Raw genomic sequence first — 21,703 nt, 5'->3', positions numbered from 1 at the left:
CTACCATTGAGGTAACCAAGGTAACTTCCTCAATAAAAGATAGACCATTTGAATAGAGAGAATTTTATACTGTACAAGATCGAGATACTCTAATAAAGCAGTCACACTACCCTCAGTATAGTTGTCTTGCCTTCTAAATTTTATAAACCAGGTGTGATGTGGGCGCACACCTGGTTAACTGAATTGTTTTTGTAAAAACATGTGTATGTATCTATCTACCTACCTATGTTTGTCTGTACACACCCATGTGAGCAAATCCTTTTAGTTGGTAAAGAAGTCAACCTAAACACTAAATGAAACACGTATTAAACTTGACCATAGACATGGTTTGCATTGAGGTGGTTTCTTTTGGCTGGTTTGAAATACAGCTGTAATGAATCTCTACAAACTTTGTGAACTACCTTCCCATTGTGCTCTTCATGTGAGCTACCGATAAACGCCATATATAGCAGGCCTCTTAGGCTACTATGAAACGTGTAACTATTCAACTCGAAATGGGACGTGTCCCATGTACGTGAGCAAAAATGAAGGGTATCCTTGAGGTTGTGTAGAGAGAATTGCAGGAAAAAACACTATAGACAAATTATAAAACAGTTGAGAAGATACGTACTTCTGTGTGAAATAATTTGTTGAAAGCAATTTGTTCGAAATGCACTTCCTTAGCAATGCATAGCAACATAACTAGGGAATTACAAAATGATTCACCAATATTATGAAATCTGAAATTACAATAACTGTATGCACAATACATTATTACAAAACAGTTAAAATATAATTATTTCAAGCGATATAACTAAGCATCTGGTTTTTAGAAGTAACACAACATCAACTTCTCCTCTTCAAAGGGTTACCATATATGGAGTTGTTATCTTGCCACCATTGACAGGTCAGAGCAACTGCTCTTCACCTGCTATCACCCCAATTAGTGCCCTCTACTGACGTGTTATCATAGAATCCATACAAGGACTTGTGGGACCATGGCAAGTCAACAGTAGATCAACACAAATCAAATGAATACAAATCAACAAACTATCAAGACAAACTACTATGGGATCAAGACAAGACAACAGAACACCAAGACAAGTTATTGTGGGATCAAAACAATTCAACAGACCAAGACAAATCAATAGAGGTTCAAGACAATCAAGAAGAGATCATCATGATAGATGCTAACAGCAGTAATGATGAAGGATACACCATTAATGATGTCACTAAAGATTTGATGTTATCATGTGATACTGAAGAAGACGTCACTGCTGAAGTTGTATTGAAGAAATTTGTGGAGGACAGTGACATGTCAAGTGATGAACAATAAACCATGTTGATGTTTATTACATTTCAATTACTTCAAATATTTAAAATTAGGAGGTAAATTTGTCAACACATCTATCAATTCAAATTATGAAATTATTGTTGTTTATAACTTGTTATCAGAACACAAGATAAGTTCTTAGTATGTGTATAGTTTCTACATTAGTTATATTAGGATGGTTGAGATTATGAGATTTCTGGTTGTACTGCCACAGAAATATGGACAAGAATTAAATGGAACAAAAATCCTAAAATCTACTGAAGTTGTTTATATGGAGTAGTCAGTGGTGTTTGTTTAGTTTAGGGTACGTCCTGTGGTTCAGGGTACACCCTGTGGTTTAGGGTACGTCCTGTGGTTTAGGGTACGTCCTGTGGTTTAGATTGCAAAGTGTTCAGTGGAAATGATCTGGTGTTGTCATTACCTAGTTGTACAAGTGCATTTAAATAATAGAATACGTCTGGTCAAGATACTCTAATAGAGCAGTCATATCTACTGTATTAAGCTGAAATACTATCTGTCTGTCTGCCCGTGATCCAGCTAACTCCTGAACAGTAGCACCAGATTTGGTGCATTTAATTGCCATCAAGCTGGCATCAAGGAATTTATTAATAGGAATTTCAAGCATGTCCCATTTGCTGTACAGCACCACAAAATCACTGTTACTACGTATAAATTTTTAACAGGTTTTTTGAGCACAGCACCTACTCACTACATGGAGTGGCGATTGTAACCCTACACCATTGATCTACAGTTTTATCTCAGTCCAATGAGTGTTATTTGTTTAATTACATGTGCACATAATTCAGGTTAGTATAGCTCAAGCTGATCTGCATTAACTCTTAAATGGAATTTCACAAGCCATTGATGTCATTGTAGTGGTTAAACGAGTTCTTAAAGATACCAAGAAAATTAACAGCCTATACTCAAGTTGAACATATATGAATATGATACAAAAATTGTGCACGTTTGTCTTCTCTAGCTTTTTCTTTGTAAAAAATAGCAAATAACAAGTTTTACACCACGGTACATTATGTAACATGAAATGATATATAAAGCACATCACCTTTTATCCTTCTCTACTTTAACTCATACACTGGCCATTACACAGTCCTCCCTATGTATGATCAGAGTGTACAATAAGAGGTCTCCCACATATATACCATAGAGTGCCATATTATTTGCACTCTACAATATGTGGAGAAGGATGTAAGCACATGTGTCTATAGTGCAGGAAGTCATAAACTCCCATATAAACTTTCATCCATAACTTTCAAATAATTGCTCATATCAAAAAACTAAAAACAGATTTGAATTCAACACCTAACAATGTACAAGATGGCATGGAGTAAAAGCTCAACAGGTCACAATCATAAATTACATCATCGTTACTATAGCAACAAACAGTTTTGTATCTTAGAACATTTTCAGAAGGCAGCTAGCCTTATTGATAATGACTTCATTCTACTGTAATTGTGTTAAGAAGTCCAAAACAGACTTGCTATAATTCGTTTTTGCATATGAATTGAAATAAAATATGCTATTCTATTTAGTGCTTTGCATACACTTGACAGAAGATTGAAACGTAATATTTTAGGACTATGGGCTAAACATGTAGTATAATCTAATCTCTTGATCTGATTGTTGACACAGAAGGCACATATCTTGAGTGATGCAAACATGATTTCCAAGTGGATTAACTTGGCTGCCAATGTAAGGCCAAAAAGTAATAACTTTTCCGACACTTAAATTTCTGCCTTTTAATTACACATTTTAACATCACATAGTTGAAACTTAAACACTCTGTGACAGTCTACAGTTTCAGATAATCATCCTAAAAGATCAGAAATGTTACAAACCTTATTGGGATAACATTTAGGTGCTAAAATACATAAGCAGATAATAAAGATGGGCTGTGTCATTTACACGCAGTTGTCCGTAACAACCTAAATCCATCATTTTAAACAGTATTAAAAAACTGTCTTAGGGAATTTTTATATATTATCTAATCTCCATGTATACCAATTTGTAGAGTTATTGAAGTATCCACTGGTGAGAAATTTAATTTTGAAGAAAACGACTCAAAAACTTGAATAAATCACCAGAACAACCATAAATCAAAATTCTGTCTTACCATTTTGTTGGGGGTATCAATACCATTGACCAGCATAATAGCTAGCAAGATCTCAGTACTCTTACATCAGAAATTTTTTAAATTGTTAAAACATGACATTGTTATTTATTTACCAGCAATAGTCTTCAATCATTTCAGAAATAAAAGCTTTTCATGTCCAAAAATGTTCAATATACAATGAAAATGATCAATATACGTGACCGGGCCTGCGAAAACAGGGCATGTGGGCACAAACTACATCCCATTACTCTTCAGGTCATATCTTAGTATTGGAAAAGTATATTTCCATTCTGTAACTCACATCATGATGCCAATTAAATGGTGACTAAGAGCTGAACATTGCAATGCCATAGCATAATGGTACAAAATGTTATGAGTGATGAATGTGTGAAAAAGTAGGCAAAAATCATGTGCCCACATGCCCTATTTTCGCAGGCCCAGTCACATACAATGATCAATATACAATGATCAATATACAATGACCAATATACAATGATCAATATACAATGATCAATATACAATGACCAATATACAATGATCGATATACAATGATCAATATACAATGACCAATATACAATGATCAATATACAATGACCAATATACAATGATCGATATACAATGACCAATATACAATGACCAATATACAATGACCAATATACAATGATCAATATACAATGATCAATATACAATGATCGATATACAATGATCGATATACAATGACCAATATACAATGACCAATATACAATGATCAATATACAATGATCAATATACAATGATCGATATACAATGACCAATATACAATGATCAATATACAATGACCAATATACAATGATCAATATACAATGATCAATATACAATGATCAATATACAATGATCAATATACAGGGATCCTGCAGTCCAAATTTCAAGTGCATACTATATAGCATCAAAAAGTTATTAATCAATGAAGTCGAGATGTATTCTCGAGGGTTTATGACTTCCCGCACCATATAAAGTGTATCAAGTGTGTACACACATTTCTTGTGATCAATCATGGCTGATGAGCACACATGGGCCAACGTGAGGCTCAACACATGTGTAAAAGGTGTGCGACCTCAGATAGATTGACCAGTTCATTCAATGATTCAAGGGCAATATAAAACACAAAATGACATTATTTATACAAAAATTAACAGGCCAGATACAGGAAAACATGAGATAAAATATTCAATTATAAAAAACAACTTTCAGATCTGGGCCTGTTTATTTTCCACATAATTATATACATTTTTATCATTTTCAGTTTTTTAGGTGTGAACTGTTCTATTAGAGTATTTGACTGACTGCTCTATTAGAGTATTGACTGACTGCTCTATTAGAGTATTTGACTGACTGCTCTATTAGAGTATTTTGACCTTGTTAAAAGTTTTGCTTGTTTTTTGGGGGGATGCTCCCTATTACCCCACACCCTTAAATCCACCGCTGGTTATAGACTATAAGGTGTAATGATTAGGTTATATCTTAGTCAGCTCACACCATCATGCATATTGTCTATCTAATATGCTATATTACATTGCGTATAAATTGTATATTTTTATCTCAACATATTAATTTCAGAAGTTAGTAACACTGAAACATTTACCTATGGACCTTCGGCCCACTTTCTGAAACTATTGGACATATTTCCTTAGCATTTATTTCCCAATTAGTCAAGGAACTACTAGAATGAGATGCAGTTTCAGTTAGTAAGTGTTTTCCTGGTTAGATGGAGTGCCCTTACCACCTAGCACAAGCTATCAAGTGTTTTATGGCTGGATCACACCTGTCCTGACCAGTAACTGTGCAATACAGTATGCAAAGTAGTCATGCTCTTAAACTGTTAGCATAGTGAAATAAATTCTGCCACAATTTCACACCTTGTGGAGAAACTGACTGCTCTATTAGAGTATTTTATTCATTCAAATTAAAATCATAAATTGCCCACAGGGAGGCTGGTACCATTGTCCTTCTAGGCTATTGCCTCTATGAGATGACTATATCATTTTATCACTCTATACGACTCAAACAAGAATAAATACAAGGCCCTTGTAAACCAATCATGAGGCTGTGAGCAGTTTAAAAACATGGTTGTATATAAGACACCATAAACACTTAAGTTCTATGAGAGATTTAACACTAGGGGAGATAAGATATTCAAGGCAGAACAAATATTTCAGCAGACTAGATGGATCAATATTTCAAGTGTGTAAATGACAATCTGTGGCATGGGGGACCTAGCTACATACATCTACAAATTGGTTAGAAGCCATAGAAAGATTCACAGCCAGAATCTGTTTTGTAGGTTTTCAGTGTCACAGTGTCTGCAATATTGACCTTCTCACCCAAAACAGAATTTGAGTAAAACTAGATAGCTAGCATGAAGAAAATCATTTCTGTCTAACCCCAAATTTCCCACCTTTATGAAGTGGCTATTTTGATCAGTCTGTGTGGACAGCAGCTTCTAATTTTCTTTTTACCCTCACTGAACTATGGAACTATGCAACTCCCACATTTAGATTATTGTTTAAAGCAACGGTCACTGGCTCCAGTGTTGGTGAACGTTCTATTAGAGTATTTCGCCAGGATCGGAAAGTTAACAAACTACTCTAATAGAACAGTCAGCAAAAATACTCTTTTATTGAGTCTTAACTATCCACTAACGATCGTTTACCTGATGAGAAGTTGATGGACCAGTCCACCCGAGAGTCCACCAAGGTGTGTTCCGCGCGTTCACCGCGAGTAGATCGATTACACCCTCAGGGCTCGGAGTAGCGAGTTAGTGTTTAGCTCCCTCGAGGCATGGAATAGCACATGAGCCACTTCTTTCTTAGTGAAAGGTAGCTTTATACTAAATATTCCATTAAATGCGCTGTAGCGGTAATTTAAAGCGGTAAAAATATACCGCCTTGTAGTTGCAGCTGCTTTGTCAGTTGCTAGGAAGTTTTGTAAAAGTTGCAGCCCTAGAATAGTTAGAGCAGTACTGAGTGTACGTAGTTGAGTGTAGTGAGTTAGACATTAGTTACTAGTAGCTAGGTGTGGCCGAAGAGTCTAGCTTTGAGCTACAGCTAGTGCAGGCTTTATTTCAGTCCCAGCTAATTCAGTATAGGCTTATTTTTAATTGCTTTTTTTTTCTGTTGTTTTACAAATAAGGCTCTTTTCATATTTTGTTGACTAAATTCAGGTACTGTATGAGGTTAGGTTGAATGAAACAGACATGGAATTTTTGTCTTTCAGTTGAGCCAGTTTCAAAAGAGGTTTAATTCAAACAGCCATAAAATCAGCTTTATAGCTCTGCCTACAGTTGTGCTGCAGTATACTAGCAGCCATACACTCATTGTGAGCTCTGAGCTAGACTTGTTGGCTGCTACATTAGTTGTCAGCTACCTGACTGTTAGCTGTAGTGTTGACATAGTAGGACTATAGCATTAGCTACTAGTGTTGTGATAGTAGTTCAGTAGTAGCTTCTAGTGTAGTCTAGTAGTTAGGCTATGTTGTGACTTGTTGTTTATTGTGAAGTGGAGCAACGACAACAACAAGTGAGTGAACTGTATAGCTAGTAGCTAAACTAACAGAGATGGTGATAAAGCTAGTAACATGAGACAAGCTTTAAACTGATCAGATTGAAGTAACAAATATGTACAAGTGGTTTAGTCTCTTGATTTCCAAAATGTTAAATTGTTGCTATCTCAAACTGCTTTACCCCATCTCTGAGCAGTTGTCACTGAGGGAAGCTAGTCTGGTCAGGGATGAGGTGTTGACAGTGTTTTTGGCTTTACGTTGAATCAGGCCTCTAAAACCAGCAAAATTGTAAAGGAAGTGCCAATTGTAATTGTAGCTTGAATTTGATTTGGTTAGAAATACTGTAAATAATTTGAAATCTTAAAATATTACGATTTCCCTAAAATCAACAAAATTGTAATTAAAGCTCAAATTTAATTCTGTTAGAAATACTAAATATATTTGAAATCCTAAATATTACAAAATCTTCAAACGTTCCGACAAATTGTATTTCTTCCCTGATCTCTTCCACAAGTCCCAATTCTTGTCCGATACTCAAATAATGTCAAATCTTAATATTTCATGATGGACCCCTCAACGTTACCAATTAACATAATTTTAATCAAATAATAAAATTTTTATCAAAATCAGAACAAAATGACATTTGCGGCCATTACAGTCATAAAATAGTACAAAGTGAAAACTAAAGAAAAGTAGCTACTAACAGGAAATGTGCAGTTTTGTTTGACATCCTCTACTTTCTCTGTTCTTGATAATTACTTCTTGTAGTGATCTAATCCTCTTCTTAACATCTTCAGTGTAACCATAAGAGGGTAGCGCTAGCTGTTCTAATGTGTCGTTATTGTTGAGCGCTTGTAGTAGACGTTGAGCAGCTTCTCCACTGATCTTGTTGCCCCACATCCCCAGCCTGAATAGTGATGTATTGTTCTTCATTGTAGTGGCAATGACATCACAAGCTTCATCAGTGATGGGATTGTTGCTAATGCCGAGCCCCTTCAGTTTGTTACCCTTTGATATTGCAGTGAATAGGGTAATGGCTGATGGTGATGATAAGCTGGTACCTATCATGTACAGTTTCACTAGCCTAGAGGAGGGATGGGTCAACATGTTGTAGAGAGCAGGGTCCTCTCCGATGGTGTGGTTATAATTAATATACAACACTTCCACTCTACAGTGGATGGTGAGGTCACTAATGGAGGAAGAGGAAGATCTGGTGAAGCCATTACCTGACAAGCGTAGGTATGTAATTGTGACGTCATGAGACATCAGATCACGAAGAAGAATACTAACGTGATGATCTTGGATATGGCAGTCAGACAAGTTAAGCTCCTTCCACTCCTTATGGGGTGAGCAGGTAAGGAATAGTGTAACACACTCAATATCGTATGGTGATAGGCTAGTGTCGCTAAGGTCGATTTCTTTGTTATCGAAGATTTGTGCTTGTTGTATAGAAGTGTATATCGCTTCATCGCTGGCTTCGTGGAAGGAGCGAAACAAGCGAAGACACTTCAGTTGCTCCTTCAAGAATATTTCAGCGATGGCAATCGTGTCTTCCCCGCCTGAGAGAAATTGTTTAAAAGCAGATCGCTGTCCCTTGGTAAGCGAGGTGTACATTGCAAACATGTTGGAATGAATATCGCTCCAGAACTTCGCTTCGAGCACTCGCAGCTCTTCGTCTGGTGGAAGCTGAGTGATATGGTGAGCGGCCATGAACTCCTGAATGGAAAAATGGACGAAGTTGAATGTCATCGTTTTACCAGTGAGGCCGAAGTGTTGGACAGCCTGTAACAACCCAAAGCCGTCGAGTGCGCCTTCGATGCTTGGGCAAGCTGCTCTCATCTCCGCCAAGGTAAAGATTAGCTTGTTGTTATTAATACCCTCGAGGGCTATCTTACACAGCTGTTTAACTATTGTGTTACAGGGCTTGGGAAGGTTGGCTAGATCAGTGATGGTGTTATCAAGAGGATGACCAGACTTGGCAAGATGTCGACAGATGGTAAGACAGATGAAGTAATTGTAAAGCTGTGTAGAATTGCTAGGAAGGGGAATTCCCTGTTTGTACAGATAAATCAAGATTACCATATTGAAGGGGATAAAACACAGGCCATTGATCATCAGATTACCTTCAAGATATTCGGTGAGCTCTTTGACTGCACGTGGCTGTCCCTTCAGGGACTGTTCAATGTATAACTTTCGTTCCTCTATAGCAAAACCCAAGATGTCAACTCTGATGGTGGCTTGTTGTCGGAGTCTCACTGAGGCATGTGGACGAGATGACACTACCAAGCCACAATGAGGTAGCACCTTACGCTTCAGTATGCTAGTGATTAAACTACCTTTTTGTAGGTGTCCTGGGAACTCGTCAAAGCCATCAAAAAGAAAAACAAGCCCTTCACCTTTATTTTCAAAGAAGTGGTCACTAGATGCAGTAGCGATACCTGGGGCCTTCTTGTCTCCTTCACAGACCAACTGGAAGAGGTCAGCGACAAGTGACACCTGCTGTACTGCTGGGCTACGTAACTGAATGAAGAGAACTAACTTGATTTGTTGTAACAACATTCCTTTAGCCCAATTGTATGCTATTTCTTGTAATAACAAAGATTTGCCAATACCAGGCAACCCCTCAACTAAGATAAACTGCGCATTATCACGTTTTTGTAGTGGAGCTAAGATATCAACTAGTTGTTTAGTTGTCTTACTGTTATCAAGTGCTTCTCTCTGTGATTGGTGGCTGTCCTGTGGGTAACACTTGAAGTAAGGTCTACCTGATTGGATAGATCCAGCCAATTGTAACGCAGCTGTTGGTTTGAAGGTGTATTGACCTTCATGGTGAACCAATAAAAGTGGAGTAAAATCTTGTGGCTGGTTAGGTGGCCAAGCATCTTCATCAATAGCAAACCGTGTTTGTATATTGAGTTGTCTCACTCTGTCGGACAATATGGAGACTCCTATCAACAACACATAAAATGGAGCACACAATAATGTGTCCACTCTACCTTGATCAGTGACCGTTGACTTGTCCATGTCAGGTTTGGAGGTCACTATAGTTAGTGAAGACAACACAATAGCTAGTTAATACAATTGTTTACCTACACATGTTGTACACACACAATATAGCTAGTCACCTTTATCAGGAGCTTGATCACTGGACACTGCAGGTGACTCTATCACTTTAAACAACTTCTCCCAACTAGCAGAGGGGTCCACTTCAAGCCATTTCTTCAAAATCGCATTGCAACAAGGTTCAGCTCTGTCCCGATTGTTATATTCTATGATGTCAAGTGTTCCACTGGGTAGACCCAGTTGTGTTCCTATCATTCTCCAGCGAGCGGCATAATTTGGAGTGACGTGGTTCTGAAGATCTCTCAGTAGTGGAGAACTGGTAGCTGTAGTATGCGGACTCCATATACAGTGTAGTATCCGGATATTAGGATCCTTACCTTTCTCAGGTGCTTTAAACTTGTTTAGTCCTCTATGATCACTTCTATCCATGTCTTTATATGTCTCATGTACACGTATAGTGACTCGCGTCTCGACTCGCGTAATGTACGGGACTACCAATTACACAATGGACTCGCAACTTTTGGAAGCCACGCCCTCCTACTCCAGCAACAGGATATTTACATTTACGGAATGCTATTTACCGTAATATAACCTAATACGGCACACAGTTGTTTTTTGGGCTGATAATTCAGACTTGCAAAGTGTCTCTGTAGTGTGGGTGTGGCTGCTGTTAGTAAGTGTGTAGCACGTGAGGTTAAGCTGATACTATCATAATATATCACTTGGGTTGTCTCTTTGATGAGTGATGACTGCAGCTGCATTAAGAAAAAGCACCCATTAGCAACCTTCGATATATAGGCACACCCTAGTATTAGAACATTAAACAGTACTGAGCAGTGAGCACATTGTGTTGTAGGCTTGTTGAGGTCATCTAACCATCATATGAACTGGCATGCAAGACAATTATTATGAAACATTAGTCCTCAGGCTATAATGACCTTTTCTGTACTGTTGATTCGAATTCATGTTGAATACTTTCTTCAACAACCTCAGTCCTTAGTTAACATTGGACAATCACATGTACACATACTCCTCAACACTATCCTTGCATGTTCACACAATGTCACTTTATACTGTCAAATAGTTACTACATCATTACAGACCTGAGAGAACCATCTAATGAGACCATAGATTTATATACCCCTAGGATTTAGAAATCTATGATGAGACAAACTACATGAACAAGTCCTCAACACATGTGATGTGACCAAAACAGGATTAGTGATAACACCTGTAATATACAGCGATGTCACTCTAGGGGTAGTCACTTTTGCCATCTGATAAACACTTACGACTGGGATCAAGATCCAATCAAGGAAGTTTTGTATAGTGAATCAACAATTGAGACTTTTGAAAAGTGGCAGTCAAGCACCTTTGGAATGTTAACTTTTAGCACCACAAGAATTTACTAGACTTTTACGGTAAACAATCAAGGTAAAAGGCTCTTTTATAGTTGAAATCAAGTGATCAAGGCAAAATATAGCAAATCAAAAACTCTTGATCCTGGTTGCAACTAGCAGTAGGAGATAGATGACACTAAACCACAAGATCAAAAACCAAAAAGGGTACACATCAAATAGTTCTCAAACACACCACAGTTGAGGTGTGTTACACCAGATACACCATGTAGGGTAGGGGTCACATGACAATCACTATAATAATGTTTTATGATAGAAATAGTTTTTTAGTGTTTTCAATTGTAACTATACAGTCTGAAATATTTGAAGAACAATCTTGTTATGTGTCCTTATCATCATCTATCCTGTGATGACATCACACGACATAATAACTAGGGAAAGTCCCTGTGTATCCCACTATGACACACTTACTGGTTACATCTCAAGATGATCTTCTTTGCGATGTTCCAAATGTGGTCCCAGCTGTTGCAATGTTCTAGAAATGTGTGACAAAGAACAAAATAACACCTGTAGTGAAGTTTGTAGTGAAGTTTGTAACACTCAACAGTGAAAACTTAGCAGTTTGGCTAGTCAGCATATGAAACAGGTTGGTGGATTACTGTGATATTTACCACACACCCAATATTGAATTATATAAACTAACTGGTGAATAAAGGTGAATTTCCTTTAAGTCGCCAAACTTGCCAATCTTTTATCATTTATGGTAACATGCACAAACACACACCACTCTTACAACATGTGTGTATACACTAATACAAATGGGACCATGGACAAGTGTCCTGATTATCAAGGTGTCCTTATTAGTGAGGTGTTCTGATTTCAGGGGTCTAAATGTGTGTACACTAATACAAATGGGACCATGGACAAGTGTCCTGATTATCAAGGTGTCCTTATTAGTGAGGTGTCCTGATTTCAGGAGTCTAAATGTGTGTATACTAATACAAATGGGACCATGGACAAGTGTCCTGATTATCAAGGTGTCCTTATTAGTGAGGTGTTCTGATTTCAGGGGTCTAAATGTGACAAGGAGAAGAGACGTGAATACCAACAACGGGTTCATGAAGTAGAGAATGCCTCATTTACTCCCTTAATTTTTACTACTACTGGTGGAATGGGTGATGCTGCTACTCAATTTTATAAGAGATTGGCCAACCTTTTGAGTGCAAAGCACAGTCTTTCTTATGGAGTAGTGATGGGATGGCTGAGATGTAAATTGAGCTTCTCTTTGTTGAGGTCTGCAATTATGTGCATTCGCGGTGCCAGGTCCAGTTTGCGCTATCCCATTGCTGAGGCACCGATTGTTGTGCAGGCTGCTGAGGCCCATATTTAAGATAACTTGTTTTTGTTTATTATGTACTGTTAATAACCCATGGAGCTGTTTTTATATTTTGCTCCAAAATGACAATTTGGCTTTCAGCACAGCCCATCCCCTCTTCTACTTCCAACACCTATCTAAGGATGGGTTTCACTTACTAGGTTTTATGTAATGGAGGGTTCGTAACTACATCAAGTGAGTTCTCAAGTATGGGGAGGCCATACAATTGCTCACATCTCACTAGTAGTGTGGTGTGTTGTTAATGAAATTTGTTCTATTAAAGTCAGAGTAGACCAGGAAGATAATCTTTACTGAAAACTTTGTTTCTTTTACTCTATAGGATTAGTATATATGTGTGAACCGAAATACTCTAATAGAGCAGTCATGTAGGTATACCTGAGATGAGAAAAACAAGACCTATATCTGACACTGACTAGCTCATACCGTATAGAGGGAAACTTTGGTGAATAGCGAGCTAAATTGTATTACGTGAAATGAACTTTGGTAAATTCAAGCTCAATCTTTAGCTATAAAGATGTTAATCTCAGGCACTATAAGTAATTGGCAGGTTTTAAATTCAGTTTCTATGTGCCGGGGTTTAAAAGTTAAGAGAGTCTATATCATATTATAATAGAATCAGTTTTTTGTACATGTTGAGATGAGTCCTCAATAACATTCAATAACTCAAGGTTGGAGTTCTTGTAATTTGGCCCATGTGTATTAATGTACACACATTTAGACCCCTGAAATGAGGATACCTCACTAATAAGGACACCTTGATAATCAGGACACTTGTCCATGGTCCCATTTGTATTAGTGTACACACATTTAGACCCCTGAAATGAGGATACCTCACTAATAAGGACACCTTGATAATCAGGACACTTGTCCATGGTCCCATTTGTATTAGTGTACACACATTTAGACCCCTGAAATGAGGACACCTCACTAATAAGGACACCTTGATAATCAGGACACTTGTCCATGGTCCTTTTGTATTAGTGTACACACATTTAGACCCCTAAAATGAGGACACCTCACTAATAAGGACACTAATCCATAGTCCCATTTGTATTAGTGTACACATGACGTTGGTACGCAGAGTGTAGGGGTTGATTTGAGGGTACACTAGCATTAACAATTCTGACATTAAAGTATGACCTCTCAAATCGTCCTCCCAAAACCATTAGCTGCAATGTCAAGCCTTGCGTTATCATCATGATCAGCTGTTTTGTATTGAAGGGTCTCACCAGAAAGAGGCTGAAGGTGGGGTTCAATGACAACATTGTTACAGACCTCGGAAAGTAGATTGGCAGTTAGATCACGCACTTCATTATGTCTCAGAGAAGGAAACCCGCCCTTTGGACAAGATAGACAGGACAACTCACCCGCCCTATGTAATGGTGATATTGTCCTTTGAGTTTAGAGGTGTTATTATAACAAATTCGCTACTTGTGCCAAATTATAGCCAGTGGTGTCTTTTTGCCTGTTTCACAAATGGGTGTGAAACTAACCAGACAAGCATCTTTTAATCGTTTTGAGTTTCCGAGGTGATTGTCTGTGATAAAATACATCACTTATATTAGGCTATAATTTTGAATTGGTATCTGTAGTAGATTAAGAACAACGGGCCATCCATTGGTTTCATATCAACAATCTTGTCTTCCTTGTGTGTGGCCCCTAAATGTGAGTCATTCTTCTAGATACAAGTTTGGTTTTAACGGTGCCACAATATCTAAGGATGTGAGGTAAAGAATTTTAATCATGTTAAGTTGTTAGTTCAAAATTTCATTGTAACCAACCTGGTGTAAATTTGAAGGTCACAATGATTATTTGGTCATTGTACCATCGGTACTGCTGTAAATATGCTCAAATAAGAAGGGTAAGGAATAGTTAAACTGTTGTGAATGTTGAAGTACTGATCATTTGGTACATTTGTCTGGTCATTGTTCTGAAATTTTGTGGCACTATTGTGTCCATGGTAATTTACTATACTGAGGCCATACCAAATTAATGTTTCACAGATTGTTTGCCCTCTAGTAGTGAGCCAGCAGGCTTTGTTAGAGTTAAAAGGTGCAAAAGCTGAAAGTCCTTCTAAAAAATAAAGCGATGTAGCTCCATTTCCTTCCCCTTGGCTACTATGCACCTGCTACTGCTAGCACAATATTTTATTTGCCAAAATGTTGACCCACCGCATCTGTGAAACATAAGATAAATCATGGCCTAAGCTACTCACTGGTTTTATATTTTTGTCATATAGTACTGCACTAAAACAAATGAGCTGTGAAAAGGGTTCCAGCCTTTGAAAGCATAGCTGTGTACCAAGAGAAATTCAACTATTTTAAAAGTAAAGCAGTGCTAACCCTGTCTGGGTGGTAAAGGCTTTAGCTCCACTGTTTGTAGAGCAAATAGTCAGTTGTTAGTTTGCCTGGTTAATTTTCAACTGTGTTCGAATATGCAGTGTAAGGGACTGTAAGTTGTTTACTTGGTATGATGCCACTCGTAACTGGCCTTGTGTAACAGTTTTCAAAATTGAAATGCACAAGCCAAAAAGAAAGCAAACTCTACTGTGCCATGATATCACATGTCTTACCCCATCAAACAGGACCTGAGGACACTAGGCACCATCTGTAAATTTACGTATTTTGAAGGCCCGTATCACATAGAACTATAGAAGCGAGGACCACATGACTTACTGTAAGGTCGGGTTGTTAAGCACATGCACTTATAATTTCGGAAGAAAACTTTTTATACTATCTGTTAGGTGCATATGCCTAATAAATAATTGTGGTAAGTGTCTACGAGTAGTTAATAGTTGTGCCAGTCACCACGCTAGTATGTAAGGATATTTGACTCCATTTCTGGGTAAAATCCTTCATGATGAATGAGATTATCACTATCCAAATGGCTGATCTGCTGTATACATAGTGAAGAGAGACCTTAAGGAGATGTAAGCGCTTGAGGGGACATTAATTTTTCAGTACTTTTAGCTTTTTTGCCATTTCTTGCTATGTGTAGCTTTATCGTCGCATTTTGCCATGTGTACTTATCATCCATGATTAATCACAAGAAGTGTGTATGAACTTAACAAATAATGTGCGCTTAATAGATACATGTGCTTAACAACCCGACTCTACGGTATTGTGGTGCATGACTTACATACATTCCTTTAAACTATGTAGTACACTACAAATACCATACAAAGTGTGTGTTGTGTTCTTGTGTATTTATTAATCAACTTATTATTGTATTTAGTGAATAACTGTATATTACATTTAAAAATATGTTGTATAGGATTGTGTGTTTGTGTCAGCAAGTACATGGAGGAGTGTCAGCCAGACTGTCAGCAAGGAGAGGATGTAATGTTAAGTCATCATCATCATCTTGATTAATTCTGTGGTATGTATTTAATGGAAGATGTTCAACAAAGACTTGGATAGCAACTGTAGTTGTCAAAAGAAAATGTCCTCTCCATAATTAGATTGTTATGATTCCCCTTGTGGTTGTGTGGTTGTGTGTGTGTGTACCTGTGATAAACTATTATTGGTCAATATATGTATAGTGCATGAATTGACTAGGACCGACCGTTCATTTAGTCAGAGGTGTAAAAAGTGATTTCCCACACCGGCAATTCTGTCAATTACTCTAATACAACACACGCCACTCTAATAGAACGCACAGCTGGTAACAAAAAGTTCACTCGTCCATATTCCTGGTTGTGTAGTGCGACTGGCTTCCCAATGAAATTGTGCCCCTAAGGCTAAGTAAAGAAACCCTCCATTCCTTTGCCAGCACATGAAATAGCGGTCCTTCCTGAGGCTTGACCTCCATACTTCCGGTAACATGGAACGTTTCAGCGCGAACTCCGTTTCCAATCCTGGTCTGTTAAGTAACATACTATCTATGTCTGTATAAAATGTATGGGCTTCAGTTATCCAAACAATTCACTTATCTTAACACTTTTATCATTGCCTGAGACACATTTAAGCTCAGATAAGTGAGGGTACAATGAATGCACTAAAGTCAACAACTAGGGAAGAAGAAAGACAGCTTTGCCAAGAAGTTCACATTGTACTGAGACATGTTAACACAGAAGAGATTCACTAGAGCCAGTATGTCTATGCTTCATCTCATCCTTAAGATACATCAACACAGACACAGTATTCCCCAGGAACTTTAAAAAAAGATTCTACATGGTATTAGACTTGCACCATGGCTACATCAAGAAATTTAGGTTTACTTGGAGTACCTCACTTTGATACAATCAACAGCTTCATCTTTCAAACCGAGTGGTTAAACTGTATCTGATGGTCATCACTTGAACCATTCTGTGGACAGAGAATCAAACATTGCCCAACCCATGGTCTGAACTGGTTAAGTCCCAGGTAAAGGGTAACCACCAGGGAATCAAGAACACGCCATCTGGTCTCTTACCGTCATTATGGCAAAAACTGACAAGCTCTAAAACAGCAGCTAGCTCACCTCTAGACAGTCCAGGCATGGGGTGAAGTACCGTGGTACTTGTACTTAAGGACACTTAAGTACACCTTCTTGAGTACTTGTACTTATACTTAAGTCCTAAGTAATATACTTAAGGTACTTAAAGTACTTCAAAGTACTTATAAGTACTTTGAAGTACATGAAGTACAATGAAGTCCATTTACATATGTACAAGTGAAATAAGTTGTAGCTATATTGGCTGAATTTGGCTCAAAGATTATATATTCCTGGATTGACATGGTCAGCTTTTCGTTGAAGTCACAATTGCTGCATTTGCTCTAAAAACAGGTTTTAAAAGGTTTTTTTGCCAACCTTGAAAGCAGAGGATATTTCTTTTGGTTATCTTATTTGCTGGATTTTGGGCCATTGTTACTGCATTAGTTTCAACGTATTCATCCACCTGCTTAGTGAGTTTAGTGAGTGTACTTTGTTGTTGTTGACTTTCTGTTCAGGGCATAATCTTTCTTCTTAGCTGCTATGCTGTCTGCTTCTTTTATAATAAATCTTTCAGGCCAAAAGCAGTACAACAATTTCTAAGATCAACAGAGAAATGAATCAGAAGATGGGAAAAGAGTTAGTAGGAATACCATCTTCTTCTGTGCCTGTTAAGAGACTCTTTAGCATTGCAGGAAAGGTGTTTACTCCTGAAAGATTTCACCTTACTGATGGCAGATTTTCACAATTTTATTAGGTACAACTAAAACTACATAAATGTAATCGTGAACACTGTAAGCATAATCTGTACTTGTACTTAAATACTTTCAAAAGTACTTGTACTTTACTTAAGTACTTCTCTTAAAAACAATGTCATGTACTTGTACTTGTACTTCACCAAATGTCAAAGTACTTGTACTTTATTTAAGTACTTTCACATGTACTTCGCCCCATGCCTGCTGGACACAAAATCATGACGAATAGTTTCATTCACTACAGCGTGACTTGGAATACAGCCACCACTACATCTGCAAGACAAACACTTTACTACCACAAACATCAGTGTGGTCTACAACATTGGGAACACCAAGATGTAGATCAAAAGCAATCCTCAAAGACTCTTTATCCAGCTTAGTGCCCAAGGAAGGTACAGGGAAAGAGTAACAAGCCACACTCCAGACTCTGAGGAGGCAACTCAAGCCCTGAGCTGAAAAATGGTGTTCACAAAGCAGTTTGTCCCAACTGTGTTTACAAGTGTGAAGTATATATTGCAGTTACTCTTGATGCTCTATACTGCAAGTTTTGAGTCCAAGCTTGACAGTATTTGACTATTATTTCACGTCCAAAAACTTTGTTTGCTTTTACACGTTGTGTCATCGCTTTGCTATTCCCAAGCTCCTTTACCTCCTGTGTACTTCTCCATCCTGGAGGGTTTCTGGGCTTTCAGAGAAGTTTGATGAGTTGGTGTGTAGTTCTCTGTTATCACCAGTTTCTCTGTGTAGGCTCAGCCTATTCTCCCTACTGCAAAAGGAGACTTGGGGATATGTAGTGCTACAGATTTAAGTTTGCCCAGTTATCTTTCTTCCCTTCACAGTCCTCCAAACTAGTTTCCTCCATTGTACATCACTGTTAATTCTTGTCTCCTCCATGAGGCTCTAGACCAATGGTCCACTGAGTATGCTATGCCTCCTGAGGACCACAGTCATCTTCAAGGTTCAAGGAGAGCCCCAAGGATGAAGATAGTTCTAAAACAGACTGTGGAGAGTGCCATTATTAGATACCACACATTAAACGTTGACATCAGTTCACATAACTAAGGAATGAATGGCTAGACTAAAAAGGAGTGGACCCAAGGGGTTGCCTTGCTACACTCCAGTAGCAGATGAAATGATGGAGTCTCAGTAAGCTGAGGCAAGCTAGACAAACAACAGAGCTTCTCTTCAACAACATGAAAGGAGCAACATGACTGATGCTATTGATAGCATTGTGGCAGTTCACCTTGAGTAGAAGAAGTGGGACTTAATGACAAAATCAAAGAGTAGCATGAGCCACTGCTACACAGCCACTGAAGGTTTCCATAGTCTAAATGAAAATATGTTCCAATAGTAGAACGGCATAGTGCGCATTTCGTGCACTTTGTGATACAGTGAGCCTTATCCACAATGACGTTTTATAACATCACGAAAATAAAAATGGCCACAATAGTTGGGGGACTATTACCTGTATATAAGCGCCTATGAAGAAAAAAATTTAATTGTTCATATTTCAGTCAGGAAAGAAGATATCAAGCTCTAAACAACAGGTACAGTTAAGTTTTATATAAGACATTACAATTAACAAGTTTTGTCGCTTTTCAAAAATTGTATAGCCTCCCCACTCTTCAGAACTCACTTGATGTAGTTACGAACCCTCCGTTACACAAAATCTAGTAAGTGGGGCCCATCCTTAGACAGTAGAAGAAGGGGTGAGCTGTGCTGAAAGCTCACTTGTCCTTTTGGAGCAAAATCTAAAAACAGCTCATGGGTTATTGGATGTATTAGAGATCCGCTCTGTGCCCAGGCAGTTTTTGCATTACCTATTTCTAAAATTGTTACACTATCAATCACACACCAAAGTCCTACATATTCATAGTTCTAGACATTTACTAAGCTTCTCTGTCCCTTGGTAAACTATTGGTACTGCAGTGTACCTCAACAACAAGACAAGTCCAGTAACAAACTTAGCTTTAGTAGCGGGATGCTTCCACCAATATTGTGAGATATACATACAACATTGATAGAAACCAACGTAAAGCTCTGGAGAGGTCAGGGTGTAAGTGAGCCGTACACTGTATTATGTCCTAACTGCAAAGGAAACATAGAAAATGATTTATACACTGCTACACTGGTAGAGGTCACAATACTAAATTATTTGAAATATACAAATTCAAGGATTATCAAGTAATCAAATATATACACTCCTCTATGTGTGTTATATCTGTACGTGAGTGTGGTCCATATTGAACCATGTTGCTTCATAATACTGTCAGTAGCACCAGACTGATCAGTGAACAACCTTACTTGCTGATTGTCATCGTTACCACTTGAGCAACATCTTCAAGTTGTTTTAAACCCATGTTCTTCACACTGCCATGAAGCCATAGGCATTGACTATCTCTACTTTTACCAGTAGCCATTCTTACAATGTAACTTGCTCCCTCAGATACGTTTGTATTTAAATATCTGCCCATAAAATATCCACAACATTTAGAACATATCCAGAGGAGGTAGGACAAGCCCACGTGTATTACGTAATGTGTTTGAGTATTGTGCTTTGCCGTTGTTGTTTAAACCTACTAATCTCATCGTTTGTTAATACTCTGATTGATGTTGTACACCTGTCCAGTTTATTGTTATTGCTTTGTGGATTGAACCTCACCGAACCTCAGCAAAGTTATTTTATGGTGCATTTTAAATAGAGATGAACTGGGATAGCGACTCATGGTAGTAAGAACCTTTTTACCCCAGAAGAAGGCGCCTTGCATATAACCGTGGAAGAATGGACTAATACTGTCAGTAAAATGCGTGGATTGCGCCTAACCCCTAAGCTGGGGTAACCTTTTTTCCAGATTACCTAATGGAGCAAAAGGAAGAGTTCTGTTTCCCAGACAAGAGCAAGCAAACTTGAAATGGTTGAATGAAGAGGAACATGCACTTATTCTATTCCTGTTGTTCCATACTGATGGGAAGACCTGGGTAACGTATAAACATTAAAAGTTCTGGGAAGATGCTGGGTCAGCTTCATTTTCAATCTGCTCATTGCCAAACAAGTTAGCCAAATTTATATTTAAGTAACAGTGTAATCATTAGATACATATAGGTGCTTTATGTAGAGCAAGAGTTTTGAATGTTTTGGCTAAACAGTTTCCATCTCCTGTATTAGCCGAAAAGTATTATCGGTCATCGTCACAAGGAAATTCTGTGCAACTGTTTCTCAACCACCAACCATTACGCAAATGCCAATGCAGTGAGTTACCAACACCTAATGTAATGTTGCCAGCTTTGTCATTGCCAGAGTGCAGTTATCATCATCTCTGCCTATTGTTCCCCAGCTTTCAAGTTGTTCCTCTGTGTCAGTCACTCAGCCAAGTACATATTCAGTAGTCTCATCATCGTCTTTGTCAGTAGCAACAACTTTGTCCTGTGCAGCATCACTTCAGTGTAATCACAGTAGCACATGCAGCATCAGCACTATTTCCTGGTAGCATTTCTGATTATCCAACGTCTTTTACATGTGTAACAATGCCTCTTGCAACAATGGCTTCAACAACTTCACCAATGATCTCGAGTTGTATACCACTGCTGTGTTTACAAGTATCCCAGTGCACCTCATCAATAACAGTAGGACATGTACTGTCAGAATTGTCATCTGGTGATATTTCAGAACATAAACCAGGCCCCAAGAAATTGTGCTGAGAACACTTACAAGTGCTATCATGTGATCAGCAATGTGTA

At 38.1% G+C, this 21,703-nt stretch overlaps 2 protein-coding genes and 1 long non-coding RNA gene across 9 annotated transcripts in view; 1 reads left to right on the top strand and 2 right to left on the bottom strand.

The window, feature by feature from the left end:
* The first annotated feature begins 6,481 nt into the window (after positions 1-6,481).
* Positions 6,482-9,601, top strand: LOC136240794 (uncharacterized). Its single transcript, XR_010693975.1, has 7 exons — positions 6,482-6,997; positions 8,155-8,334; positions 8,432-8,577; positions 8,626-8,829; positions 8,902-9,117; positions 9,188-9,277; positions 9,327-9,601. It is a non-coding gene; the product is annotated as an uncharacterized lncRNA (long non-coding RNA).
* On the bottom strand, positions 7,573-10,578 carry LOC136240793 (nucleotide-binding oligomerization domain-containing protein 2-like). The gene is made up of 4 exons (XM_066031837.1): positions 10,421-10,578; positions 10,106-10,366; positions 9,977-10,021; positions 7,573-9,928 (listed from the first exon to the last, which is right to left on the bottom strand). Exons 1-4 carry the CDS (start codon positions 10,470-10,472, stop codon positions 7,680-7,682), a joined length of 2,607 nt encoding a protein of 868 aa, XP_065887909.1. The 5' UTR covers positions 10,473-10,578; the 3' UTR covers positions 7,573-7,679.
* Positions 10,579-11,598: 1,020 nt separating this feature from the next.
* The window catches only part of LOC136240080 (uncharacterized), a 28,339-nt gene continuing 18,234 nt past the window's right edge, over positions 11,599-21,703 (bottom strand). For 6 of the 7 annotated variants that reach the window (XR_010693646.1, XR_010693645.1, XR_010693647.1 and 3 more), the window contains 2 exons: positions 11,873-11,936; positions 11,599-11,805 (listed from right to left, as the gene is read on the bottom strand). The gene's annotated coding sequence lies outside the window, so the exon portion shown is untranslated. Of the gene's footprint in view, positions 11,806-11,872; positions 11,937-20,116; positions 21,670-21,703 lie in introns of those variants that run through there. The other variant, XR_010693649.1, reaches the window with a different exon arrangement.

Source organism: Dysidea avara, chromosome 12, assembly GCF_963678975.1.
Source record: "Dysidea avara chromosome 12, odDysAvar1.4, whole genome shotgun sequence".
Classification (NCBI taxonomy): Eukaryota; Metazoa; Porifera; class Demospongiae; order Dictyoceratida; family Dysideidae; genus Dysidea; species Dysidea avara.
Note: the sequence above shows the minus strand (reverse complement) of the source record. Positions and strands in the feature narration are given on the sequence as shown.